The 13,142-nt window shown below is 40.9% G+C and overlaps 1 protein-coding gene across 2 annotated transcripts in view; it reads right to left on the reverse strand.

The window, feature by feature from the left end:
* Window positions 1-587: 587 nt before the first annotated feature.
* Window positions 588-13,142, reverse strand: part of otofa (otoferlin a) — a gene marked incomplete at both ends in the record, with an annotated part of 70,243 nt that continues 57,688 nt past the window's right edge. Inside the window, 20 exons of one of the 2 annotated variants that reach the window (XM_079216113.1) lie at window positions 588-768; window positions 2,449-2,549; window positions 2,887-3,065; window positions 3,170-3,411; window positions 5,560-5,658; window positions 5,899-5,987; window positions 6,068-6,210; window positions 6,724-6,884; window positions 7,066-7,236; window positions 7,439-7,566; window positions 7,672-7,809; window positions 7,904-8,038; window positions 8,130-8,275; window positions 9,795-9,870; window positions 9,983-10,111; window positions 10,234-10,263; window positions 10,470-10,540; window positions 11,280-11,442; window positions 11,622-11,783; window positions 11,855-11,974. In XM_079216113.1, the coding sequence (XP_079072239.1) occupies window positions 588-768; window positions 2,449-2,549; window positions 2,887-3,065; window positions 3,170-3,411; window positions 5,560-5,658; window positions 5,899-5,987; window positions 6,068-6,210; window positions 6,724-6,884; window positions 7,066-7,236; window positions 7,439-7,566; window positions 7,672-7,809; window positions 7,904-8,038; window positions 8,130-8,275; window positions 9,795-9,870; window positions 9,983-10,111; window positions 10,234-10,263; window positions 10,470-10,540; window positions 11,280-11,442; window positions 11,622-11,783; window positions 11,855-11,974 (2,664 nt within the window). Of the gene's footprint in view, window positions 769-1,827; window positions 2,009-2,448; window positions 2,550-2,886; window positions 3,066-3,169; window positions 3,412-5,559; window positions 5,659-5,898; window positions 5,988-6,067; window positions 6,211-6,723; window positions 6,885-7,065; window positions 7,237-7,438; window positions 7,567-7,671; window positions 7,810-7,903; window positions 8,039-8,129; window positions 8,276-9,794; window positions 9,871-9,982; window positions 10,112-10,233; window positions 10,264-10,469; window positions 10,541-11,279; window positions 11,443-11,621; window positions 11,784-11,854; window positions 11,975-13,142 lie in introns of those variants that run through there. The other variant, XM_079216114.1, reaches the window with a different exon arrangement.

A 13,142-nucleotide genomic window follows, 5' to 3' on the forward strand; every position in this document is an offset into this window, starting at 1 on the left:
TTATTAAATGTGAACACAGTGCTTATAAATGCTAAAAAGAGGGTTGAGAGCAAAGCGTTATCAAACATGATGTTCATTTGTTGCCTATTACCTTAAACAACAGCAAACATTGGAGCAGTAATGGGATCTAAGATTCAGGAGCATCACTTGAAATAAATGTCCATGCGATCTGATTTAACTTAATAAATAAATAATAAAAGTTGAATAAACAGATAAAGACACATTCATTGTCATGTAACATTGCTTGAAAAGAAGAAGAATACCAGGGGTTAAAACATTTGAGAAAATGATTGCTTTAGTCAGTTCAAGATAGTCCAGATATAGAGCATTAGTTGTGTTAGGCTTGCTGCAGCGTGGATTAGACAGTGCTTCTCATGAAGGAGTAATTTGGGTGGTTTCAGCCTCTCTCCGGAGAGCGAAGGTGGAGGGTGGCGATCAGTTGCATTAGAGAGGAGAAAATAATGAAATCATACTTCCAAAGCGCTTTCTCCTTCCTGTGGGTAAGACTCCTCGTACTCTCCTTCTGGTTTCCACCCACAAGCTCCCCTACATCTAGCCATCCCCCTCCCAGTCCTCCCAGCAGCCTCTCAGGCCCCCAGCAGCTTCTTGACAAGGTAGCCCGGCATGCTGTAGAGGAAGAGGCCCAGCATGATGAGCAGCAGCAGGGCCAGCACAATCTTGATGATCAGCCACTTGTAGCGGTTGCACACCAGGTAGCGGATGGCTTTCAGCGGGCTTAGGAACCACAGGAAGGTCGTGTCTGGGCGACTAGAGGGATGAGGATTTTAGGAAGAGGAAAGGAAAGAATTTGGTGAAGAAGGCATGCAGGTGGATGGAGGAATGAGTTGATGAGGGGTGAGTGAGGGGAAAGAGAAATGGGATGAAACATGGGTAGAAGAGAGAGAGAAAGCTGGCATTAGTGGTTGGTAAGACGCGTTGCATCTATTTTGAGTTGTGTTTTTTTTTAACCAGGCAAGTATTGGTACATCGGACGGGTTCAATGCTTTCATTTTCAATAACATAGTCGTATTTTCAAATTGTATTCATATTCAGGATATGATACAGAACACTAGAAACAGTGATTCATATTCTTGTACGATTATTATCGTATTCATTTTTTTATGTGCAGTCGTCTTGAACACATTGTATGATCCAATATTTCTTCCAATTCATTCATAACTTAAAGTGCTCATTAATAAGCAATTTGGTTATGTGACATAACTAAAACTTTCCACACAGCGCACAATATTTCGTACAGTGTTTAGTATAATATCTGTATGCCAATGAGGATCTGTTGTATTATGGTCTGAACCGAATTTAGACTGAATCTAATTGATATATATCCGGTAATAATACAGAAGAGACAGAAAACAAAGAAACAAGGCTGCCTCCTGTCATCTTAAGTCTGTCATTCAATGTACTTTAACTCAAGAGTATTGTGTTATGTTGTAAATGCACAATATCTTTTTCTCATCAATCATGATCGTGAACACTTGCAAGTGAATCATTCTCATCTCTACCATTCATCCTATACGATGAATATGTAAATGAGGCATTTGGTGGCTGGCCGGCTCTCCAATGCCTAAAGAAACGTCCCTGCTTGTTTCTATAATGAACAGCAGGCCACTTCAGACATGTAATGGCACTTGGTGGCAAAATAGACTACTATATAGCTGAGACAAAAAGGAGACAAGAGAAAACAAAGAAACTGAGTTTTGACGGGACAGGAGAGGGAGAGCTACACACATAGGACATGAAAATCCTGGAAGTAAAGGGGCTAAATAGAGAAGCAGAGACAGCGAGGAGGGGGAGGAGGCTACCAGCGCGTCAGGCCCCCAGCATCTTCTTGACCAAGTAGCCAGGGAGTGAGTAGAGGAAGACGCCCAGCATGAGCAGCAGCAGTATCAGCCCGACGGCCTTGAGGATCAGCCAGCGGTAGTTGTGCCAGATGAAGTAACCCATGCCCTTCAGGGGGCCCAGAAACCACATAAGACTGGTGTCCGGGCGACTTTACAGAAGGAGGTAGAGAGAAGGAGAGGAAAGAAGGAAGGCAGGAATGTAGATGGAGGCAAAAACAGGGAGGAATGGTAAGGAGAGAGGGGGAGTCGCACGTAGAAAGGAGGGGAGAGACAGAGGGAGACAGTTGAAGAGATGGTAGTAGGAGAAACGAGTGTGAAAGTGTAACAATGCCTTTTGACAGTGCAAAAAGCATTGTTATCGATCACATGTTTATCAAGTATTAAGTCCTGATTGATGGTAATTTGTAACATTTGATTCATTGTTTTTTGTACTATGAGAATGATTTTCTTGAGGAGATTTAAAGGACAGCACCACACAACCATCCTAACATTTTATTAGTGAAAAGGTGTGTGTGAGAGTTTTATATATATATATATATATATATATATATATATATATACATATTCTGAATAAACGTCAATATCTTACTTTGGTTTCTCCAGTGGATCAGGCTCATTTCGTCCCAGCCCTACAGGACTTTTCTCCGCCTCCTCTGCTGTCACCAGATGAAGCTCAGCTTCTACCTTACCCTGCAATGACAACATGACATGAGAGATATCAAACTGTATCAATAAGCGAGATGCCTTGAGTACACTAATACTCTAGATCTAGTTCTCTGTTCTGTCTTTCTGTCAATCTTCTTTGGACCCCTCAGATCTATCTTGGGACTCACCATGTTATTGGTTTTATTACTCACATTCTTCTTTTTACTGTTTAATTCAATACAGATTTTACTCCATTGGAGGTAGCTTTCAAGCTGCTGTTTTGAAATGATTTATGGGGATATTTCAAGATGATGATGTGACGCCAAACTGCAGTTGTGACTGTGGTCATGCTGTTGTGCTCAGTATTTTACGACTCACTAACCGTTAGCTCCATCTCATCGTTCTCATCGCGGGCTACAAATGGCCACCAGCCCTTGACCCTCTTTTGTTTGAAGATGGAAATGGTGGGCAGCTCGTGCTCGTTTCGGATCATGTCAAGGGAACACTGCTTGGCCGTCTTGGCGCCGCGAGGGAACCGGTTTAGGTCCAACTCAATCGCACCTGTGAGTGATGATAGTCAAAGACAATAAGGATGGTGTTACTTAAGCATTTTTGTTGTGTAAGATCAGATGGAAAGTTCTGTAATTGTTCCCATCAGGTCTCACCCAGGAAGTCATCAGCAGAGAAGTGGTCGGCGTCCCAGACCTGCAGCGTGAGACGAGGAGGGATCTTGTATTCAGTCTCATCCCAGGAGAACATAGACTCTTTCTTAGAGATTACGATCTTCTCCTCGGCCATGAGGTAATCGAAGGGGTAGACGAAGCGCCAGTTGAAGTTGCCCTCACCAGTCAGGGAGTGATAGTGCACATCTGTGTCCTGCTTGTCCTCCTGCTGCCCTTTCAGCCATCTGCAGGAAGTACCATAGGCTAGAGTTAGGTGGACCTACAGGATCATGGATTGGATGAGTGGATAGATTGTTTGATTTCGTCAGTCATGCACTTCTAAGTTTTATTGAAAGGAAATTGCAATTCCCTGTCAGTTACTGAATATTAATTTTGTTGATTTACCACAAGAGCATAGGACAGGTTAAATGTACCAGTCTGCCAACAAGAGAGATGATGCTAATAGGTCATAATCAAAACATATAATGTGGCTCCCCAAAAGCAAATCAGGTTAATGCATCTGTGAGAAAATGAGAAAAAAGTTGTTGAATGATACATAAAACCTGATTTGGTGTTAAAGCTTCACACTATTTTCAAAGCCATGCATAAACAAAGCTTGCAAAAATGCCATTTGTGAAGTTTACCTGAAATTTTACTTTAAAAAATGTAAATCTCTTCTTTAGTGTCTGGAGCTATCAGCTCAGTCTGTGAACTACTGTATCACAACGTAGGAACTGTCTGTCAATCATGAGCACCTTGATTTCTACAATACTCTTATCATCCTCTGTGTATTTAGGCTGGTTTGAGGATGGTACCCAGTTTGTTACAGTGCAGTCCTGTGTTCACGACCATGGCCCAGCCAACGGAAAACATTGTTTGGTTAAGAGATAGATGCAGGAGCGAGGAGGCGCCGCAAAACACTGACCAATAACTTTAAACAGGAGTCAAATATTGAAAGACCTTTTTAATTTTAGAAATTTCACGACTCATTAATAATGGCTGCATTGCACTTAGGTGTCAGTTCCTGAAGCTGGCATTATTGTGCATACTGTGCTGGCATTGCTTACTGGGGCACTTGATGAAATGAGAAGGATTAATGCTATTAGTTCTCCCAGTGCTTTTTCTATTATTCGTTGATGGTCACATTATACTGCAAGCCTGTGAACATTTGCTGCATCTTCCATTCACTTTAATAGAGGTCCATATGATGAATATATTAAGGCTGCATTCCCTATTCACAATATGTTTTGGGGGTTCAATGTGATGCAAATTAACTGGACAGAAGGCTAATGTAACTGCACTTTAAAACAATACAAAATGTCTGCCATGAAAAGGGCAGTATTGTTCCCAGTCTGCAACATGACAATGTTATCAAAAACATTGGAGCTCTGTCGTGCCGCCATGCAAATTTTTTACTGATATACATGCAAGAAGCTCCAAACACCTTCAAATTGAAATTACAAATCGCTTGATAGTCTGCATGTAAAGTAATTTCAAGCAAAATCTACAATACAGGACCAAACCACAAACCTTAAACAAACTGGACTTTGGAAATAGTAGTTTGACAAAATAAAATACAATGGTTATTTGGCAGAATGAATAATGAAAATGGTAGTTTGACAACATAAAAAAAGGTTTTGATAAAAAAAATGGTAGTTTAAGTAAATAAAATAGTTTGACAAAAAAGGAAATTGTACTGTAGTTAAATCAAATATAATTGCAGTGTAACAAAAAAGAAAATGGTAGTTTGACAAAAAAAAACTGTAGTTAGTTATGATAATGAAGATGTTAAAAATATCAATTCCTCTTAAAATTGAAGGATTCAATCTCAGCATATCTGTGGGTTCTTTTGGTCTCTATACGACTATGATCTTGATTGTACTCAAGTTGTTTATGTGGTTTGGTCCTGACTGAACTCATTTTTCATTTGGCAATAGTTTTAAGCGTGCTATTTGGAGAGTTTAAGACAAGCAAGGTTCCGTGCTGGATGGAGAGTTTGAGACAGGAAGTGAGAAAGGGAAGAAGGAAATGACTCCAGGAGGAAGGAAGAGAGGTAGTTGTACGAGCCATGCGATGGAATCGTGTGTTTACCCCCTGACATAGATGTCAGACATCTTCTCTCCTGTCATGAAAGCATCGTCCTCTAGAATTACGTCATCAGTGTTCCAAATAACAACACGAAGCTCAAAGCTAGACAGCAGCAGAGCATTGACCGGAGGAGAGAGAGAGGACGACAGACAAGGAGACACACCACAAACACAAACAACACAAAAACGCACAGAAAAAAATGGAAACAAAACAAAAAAAGAATGGTTAACTCCAAAAAAAAAAGAATCCACACACAGCTCACACCCACGGGACGAGGCTTGGTCGCCGCGTCCCACAGTACCTACCCCCTGACAAATATGTCACTGGACTTTTCCCCAGTGAAGTAATCATCGTCCTCCAGTATTACTTCGTCTGTATTCCAAATAATCACCCTGAGCTCATATCTGGTAAGGGGGGGGGGGGAGGAAGGAACACACAGTTTGACTTATACTTGACAATAAATGGAGAGCGAACTAGTAAAACAGACTCACCATTACTTAAGCTGGGGATAAAACTACGTATTCTGTTGGAAAAACTGAACTTTAGACACTTAAAAATGGAATTAGCAAATATCTTTCCCGATAAAGCTGCATCGCATTCACAATTATTCATAGTTTGTCTTATTGGCTCCAGCCCGAGCCTACCTCTTTGGTTTCCGTGGTGCTGTGTCGATCGCAGGTCCAGGAGCAGGCATGTCCATGGGAAACATATCCACCCACATCTCAATACGGCCCTTTGAACGCACAGACAACCAAATACAGTTCAACCATGATATCTGTTTCATAACTCCAGACTAGCGTGGCTCTTTCCTACCTGTTCGATGCCGGGTTTGTCAGGGTTCAGCAGGGGTCTGGTCTCCACATGTTCAGGTACCAGCTTGCAGCCCACCCTTGGGATCTCCTCCCAGTGGGTCAGCACCGTCAGAGCCAAATGCTCCTCAGTCTGCTTCTTCAGACCTGGGAAATCGACACAAACAAAAGGGAATGCAAAACACTTAAATCGGAACAATTCAGACATTTACAGCCTCATGTTAATGTAAACAAATGTGAACATGTATTAAATTATTGGCAACATCTGATGGCCTTTTCATCGTTTGTGGGAATAACATATCCTCCAGAGAAGACCAAATATCAAAAGTTGTATGTGCAGTTATTCTCTTTTCTACTCTACCTTGCAAGTGGTTTAATTATGTAAGATATATTGTTTTTTTTAAGTACATATCAGTAACAGGGCAGAATAAAAAAAGTTAAAAAAGAAAACATTTAAAGGAAACAATCTCCTTGCAACAAACCCCCCTGAATATTACAGTAAATGTACTCACCATCGCAACTTTGAAATCAGAGACTACTAATCACTTGTACATGGCATTATTACATTAGTATTGCAATTTGACGTTCGAATAGTGATGTTTAATCATTTGAGGGAAGTTTATAGGATCTCACAGTTTTAGGAGCAAAATGCAGCCATACCATTTTCATCCTCCATCTCTGTCGGTCCCAGAAATATTCGATTGGCCACCTTGACTTTGCCTCCCGGCCCATAATGAGGTCCATCGATCTTGCCGTCCTTACAGAGCTTCGCCAGAATCTGACTGGGCTTCAATGGGTCCCGCCAAACATTGTATCCGTGGCTGACACCAATATGATAACAAAGAGGCAATACACAACATAATGTGAGAATGACTATCAAACATTTACTATTGTTTATAAACTTTTATCCTCGTCAAAAGACAAAGTACATTAAATAGGGCTTCCTATGGTGACTAAATGACTAAAAAAAACATATAAAGTATAAAAGACAAGGGTGCTCACACAGAATAGTGGGATGAGATGCCACAGGTGGCTCTGTATTTGCTGTAGAAACGATTCTCCAAGTCAATCTTTGTCTCTCCGATCAAGTCGTCAGTGCCGACCAGGTCCCAGTCGTACACCGACACCGTTAGCATGGACTCCATGGGGAATGTGGCCTCAATGTCAAAAGATCTGAGCAGTAGAGGATACAAAGGTGAGAACAAGAATGAAGCGTTGAAGCAAATGTGAGAAGGGAAACAGATTCAGGCTCGTTCAGAATATTGTTGCAATAAAACGTTTATTTGATGACAGCCATGTCAGCCAGACTTTATTCTCCTGCACTGCCAACACAATACACTGAAACTAAATAAAGAACAGCTAACTATCAACTTACTTGCCAAATACAGGATTGAGCTGTTTGGAGATGTAGTTCTCTTTGTCCTTGACCTCTGACTTGCCCAGCTTGATGACAACATATGGATCAGCCTTCCCATTGATATCAGCCGGATGAAGATCTGTAGCCTAGAGGAAAAAAAAGGATCGGACAAAATTCAGAGAAATAATTGTCACTTTCAGTTTATTATTATGATGTGCCGTATAGATTAAAATGATAAAGCAGTCACTCACCCTGACCACATAAACACGGACAAGGACGTTGATTGGATCGTTATGTGGGATGCTCTGGAACATGCCCATATTAGGATCGAATCCTGCCTCTCTTGTGATTTCCTCAGACACAGGTAGCTTGTACATACACAAGGATCCCTGGATCCACAGAATAAGTATTATAATAGTAAAAGAGAAGTGTACGACTTATTTTCAGCCAGTTAGCGTAGGCTGGGACAGTTTTTTTTCTCACCTTGAATCTGCCGACAATCCTGTCGTCATCCAGAGCGTGTTCGTTGTCATCCCCAGCCTTTCCTCTGTACAAGTTGAAAGTGTGAAGCCAGTCTTCAAAGTTTCCGTACTCACTCTCCAGCTCTTTGTTGTACACCTGCATAGGTAAACAAACACATCAAGTGTTTGTCTCTGCATGTCTAATATTGTGTGCTGGTTTATTTTTTGAGTGTGAAAGACATACTCACCATCAGCTCGTCAACTTTAGCTTTAACCAGTCGTTTATCAGAGGCGTCTGCAGCCTGAGCCTTCTTCTTGTCCTTGGAGCTTTTCTTCTCTTTGCCCTTTTCTTTCGTCTTGGACCCTTTCATAAGAAGGTCATCAGGTTTGATTTCTGATTGGAGGGGTGAGTGAAAGTGGAGGTGGACAAAGTAGGATTGGAGTCATGAAGAGGGGTGGCAGGGTTGCACACGACGCGTGTCACTCAACATGAAAGCTGACCGATGTGTTTATGAGGAGAGTACGTTTCCCTGAACTCAGGTTGTAAAAGAAGTCAAATGTATAATGTAGAAACAGGCTCAAAGAACCAAAAACATCATAAATGTTAAATTCATTTGATTTATAGAGTAACTTAACACCATCTGAAAATCTTATTTTTGGTGATTGCCAGTGATTTTAAACTGCTCCAATGATGTTCAGGTGTACCACGGGACCCAGTGACAGAACTATTGGGTGTGGTTACGGTTGCTTAAAAGGACACTCCTGATAAACTAAACCCATCAGTAAAGCTGGTGTAACGCTTTGGGGTGTAAAATAAGAACATGTTGGAAGGTAATCTATAAAAACTATTTAAAGTACCATATTATGTGGGATATTAATGCATCATAATGAATCATAAATGGAGTTAAATAAAAAACATTTTGAGATTCTCAGGAAGAAACAATCAGTGAGAGGTTTGGCAGAGACCAGGGGGTTCATGGGTAATGTATTAATTTTACAAACACCGCCTTCTCTACTGTTTACAGTTAATATTAAAGTGTGATGTTCTATTTTATAATATGTATTATTGTACTGCATCCTTTACCTTTAAAGATGTTTTATACAGAAGGGATTGCAGTCCAACAGAAAATAATGTATGTATTTACTGTATGCAAGCATGTTAGTGTAAATGTCGTTTAACTCACTGGGTCTGTATGAGCCAGCTTTCATGTGTACTGCAGAGCTGGGAGGTCATGCTGATGTAGGAAATGGTCATGAATATGATTATGATTGACTTGTGTTTAAAGCATGGATAAATGATGAATCCATGGGAGCAAAGAGACGATGAGCAGGAAGCACATAACAAAGCTTCTGTGCATTTTATGCTCAAACTACATCTCAAGACAAAAGCTGTGACTGAAATCACTCCCTCGTTCACTACTAATGTGTATACAATAAACACTCTGTAGTTCATTCTGTCGTGAGTAAGTAAATTGGTATTTTGAATATTTATGAGTCACCGTCATGTGTCATATTGCATTGTGGGATTGTTAACTGAACTTATGCCATGTCCCAAATCTATACGACATACAGATTCTTAGCAGATTTTCAGTATTTAAAAGAGGATATTAAAAAAAAGTGCACTATAATGTACAGCATTAGGAAGTGATTAAGGGATCAACCATAAGACGTTCTTTTGATTGACGTAAGTAAATCACAAAACTAATTTCTCTCGTCTACGCCATCTCAGGCAGTGCAGTTGACATAACAGAACTGTATTTTTTTCATCCTGAAGACTATCAACTCAAAATGAATAAACAACTGAGAACTATTCTTTAAAAAGTCAATGTAGAATCCCGAACTTAAAAGCCAATATTAATGACATATCCCTTCAAAGAAGTCCAAGCAGCAGACAGCTGATTTGGGTTCAATACCTGCTGCCTCCGCAGCTATCTCCAGGTCCTCTCTCTCCTCCGCCTCTGCCTGAGCGGCCTCCTGGGCTCTGAGGGTCTGGAAAACCAGGTAAGAAAATGTTGTCAGTCTAATAGGACTTCACTTGTGAGGGCAATGACAGAAACATGCATAGATGTAAATAGAATATACAAGAATAGAAAATACAAACCTCCTTTAGGGTCTCTATTGAAGCAAAATATTTGGACCACCAGTCCAGCACTCTCTCATCTGTCTCATCCTCTTCTTCTACTCCCTTCTTTTTCTTCTTTTTCTTCTTTTTGTCACTCTCCTCCTCGGTCTGTTGAAACAGGTCAGAAACATTAAGTGATCATCAGTGGCTCCTTTATAATGCACAATGAGGCCCCAGTTAACTTCAGCACATATTCTCATTGGCAAATTTCTGTAGGAACGATTACTTACCATGTCAACTTTTACAACAGCGTCAGACGTCTATGATAGAGAGCGTTACATAAAACAACACAAGGGTTAATACACACAATGAAAGATGCTGGTAGGAACGGCACATTTGCAGACTAAGCAGGTAAAAAGGACTGGATGTAAAGCAGTGCTACTATTTACATATATAAACACACACATTGTACAATAGAAAATAGAAGGCAATGCTCTACAGTGCAGCAACTCAAAGAAAGGCTTACAGCGTCTAACTTGACCACTGTGTCCATCTTTCGGAGCAGAGGCTCTCCGTCCATGTTGACGAGGATGTCACCTGCAGGGCGAGAGAAGGTGCGGGAGGAAAGGCTGGGTGAGGAGCGAGGCTGGGAGCCGCCATTGGCAAGGACCATGTAGCCATTCATTAGCTTAGCTGGAGTGAGGCCGAGAGGCAAAGACAGCCGATGGCAGGAGGACAGGACAGTCAAGGATATGCGAGAGAGGAAAAAAGATAACAGATGGAGGGAGGGCACAGGCAAGAGAAGTGGTCAGAGCAGAAAGCAAGCAGAGACATCAGCAAGATTAATAAAGAATGAACATTCATTTTTTAGTAACCAGAGAGCTGAATCAGAAATATTTAAATGTAATTCCTAAAGTTTGTTTTAACCTTCTTTGATGTACAATATTCTGGTAATGTTTAAATGTTACAGGAGCCCTGTCCAACTGGCATTTCAAAAAGGTTAAAACAAAAGTCTATAATTGTGGTTTCAGCCATGTTTGATGACCTACAGGTCTTTTTCAAGAAATAAAAGGAAAGCCAGAAATGACAAAGAAGTGAACAAAAGAATATCTTCTACATGGTTCAAATTAATTTACTACTTATTACTGTTTATATTAAAAACATTTGAAGACTAGCGACTCTGACTGTAAAATGTATAAAGGAAACGGAAGCTGGTAATAGAAACAGTGCTTCTCCTAACACACACACAACATCCCACAGGTAATAGGCTCCTCACTAAAAGTAATACAATATATCCTGATAACAAAAACATTATAATTCACTTGAGTGTTAGCACCTGCAGTGGCCCAGTTGTTGGAGGTCTTGTCTGGGGTGCTGTAGATGAAACGTCTCAGGCTGCTTACAGCATGGGACCCCACCAGGATATAGCGGCCAAATGCCCGGCAGTCCACCACCCGGATGTTGAGAGGAGGGTGGAGAAGCTCATTCTCTGGAAGGTCCTGGGGACAAAATTAAGACATTAATTTGGTGAGGTGGCGGAAAGGAAAGAAGAGAAGTTTGCAATATGTATTTCAGTTAAGTGAAGGCAAGTGGACCAATTTTCAGTCTATTTAAAGAAGATATAATCCAGTATCCAACTTTGTAGGGGTCTAATTGTCAGATTGACAGCTGTCCTTACCACTTCAAACCATTTGACCAGGGTGCTGAAGTTGGGGTTTTTCTTGTAGTTCTGGATGAGGACGGACTGCACACCTCTACCTGCACACTCAATATCCACACGAGGACGATCCACCTGAGCCAGGTTAATCCTCTTCAGGTCCCTTAAACCCCAGAATAAAACCTAAACCAGAAAAAAACTGCATTAGGCAGAAGGGGAGTTCAAAAAAAGAGATCTGGTGGTTAGAATCTCACCTCGATGCGGTAGCGACTCAGGATGGGTCGGATGCCCAACGGCACAGGTAGAATGGGTCCACGCTCCGAGTCTGTCGGCCCTTCAAGTGGAGGAAGATCGGCTCTTCCTCCTTGACCAATCTAACAAGAGAGGAGAGAGCAGAAGTAAACCTCACACTAAAAGGATGCAATGCTTCTGTGATTTATGTAGGGTGATAAATGTAATGGTAATATGTAGCATTGCTTATGTTACAAAGGTAGAGCAAAATTTGCGACTTGAGGGTCAACGGGCAAACGGAGACAATGTGTCTCGGCGTTGAGACGGCCTGCGTCTCACGCATAGATATGAGCAAATTCCAATGTGCTTTAGCTGTTTTGAACCTTCGGCAAAACTAGCATAGTAGAGCCCTGACGGCACTGTGTTGGTTTAGAAATATGCTTACTATGCAGAAACAGAATCTGTTTGAGAATAGTTTAGACACATTAGTCCTACACTATGATCATCGTCTTCTGCTAGTGTTCCTCTAAAAATGGGCGTAACTTTCGGTATGCATAAATATGCCTGTGACTTTCTCATATGTTGAAAACTTATGCTGCAGACTGCCGTGAGTAGCTGTTACATGTGTTTTCCTCCTTGCAAGGAATAAACAGATAAAGAGAACTTTGACTCAGAGACCTTATTCCTCTTTCCCCGATTGCCAGAGAAAATCTTCCATCACATGAGAACCATACCAGTTTTCTTTAGTACAGTTTTAATATTTATATTAATTCTGTCTTTTCTTTGTGTGACAACTTTGAGGAAATGCAGAGAAGGCAGATGCTAATGTCAGGTTGGTAGAGATAAAAGTAACGAGTAAGAATAAGTGGGATGAAAAGAGAGATTGAAGAAAAGAGCACCTTTATTTGAGGAACAGCAAAGTTATGGACAGCGATCAGAGCTCGCCTAATCGCCTCCACATCGAAAGGTATCTGTAGGCAGCAGGAGGAGGCACAGTAAGGAAGGAAGAAAGAGGCAAATGGATATTTCAAAGGAGAATTGTTTTTTATATTAGTGGAAAGGAAGGGAGGTGACAAGGTGGCAGAGGAAGAAAATGGAGATGCAAATATTTAAAGGAGGAAAGGGAAGAAGTAATGCAGAGTGATTCTCAAAGTAGAAAATAAAGCAAAGGAGTATGGAAACTTTCCATGAGAATCAACATGCAATAACTTCAATACGTTACTTGGTCAGGCTGTATTTACAATAGATAATATATATGGGGAAAAAAGGTAGTTGGGTTGAAATACTTAATATTAAACTCTGATGTCTCCT

This window comes from Taurulus bubalis (genome assembly GCF_910589615.1).
Source record: "Taurulus bubalis genome assembly, chromosome: 3".
Classification (NCBI taxonomy): domain Eukaryota; kingdom Metazoa; phylum Chordata; class Actinopteri; order Perciformes; family Cottidae; genus Taurulus; species Taurulus bubalis.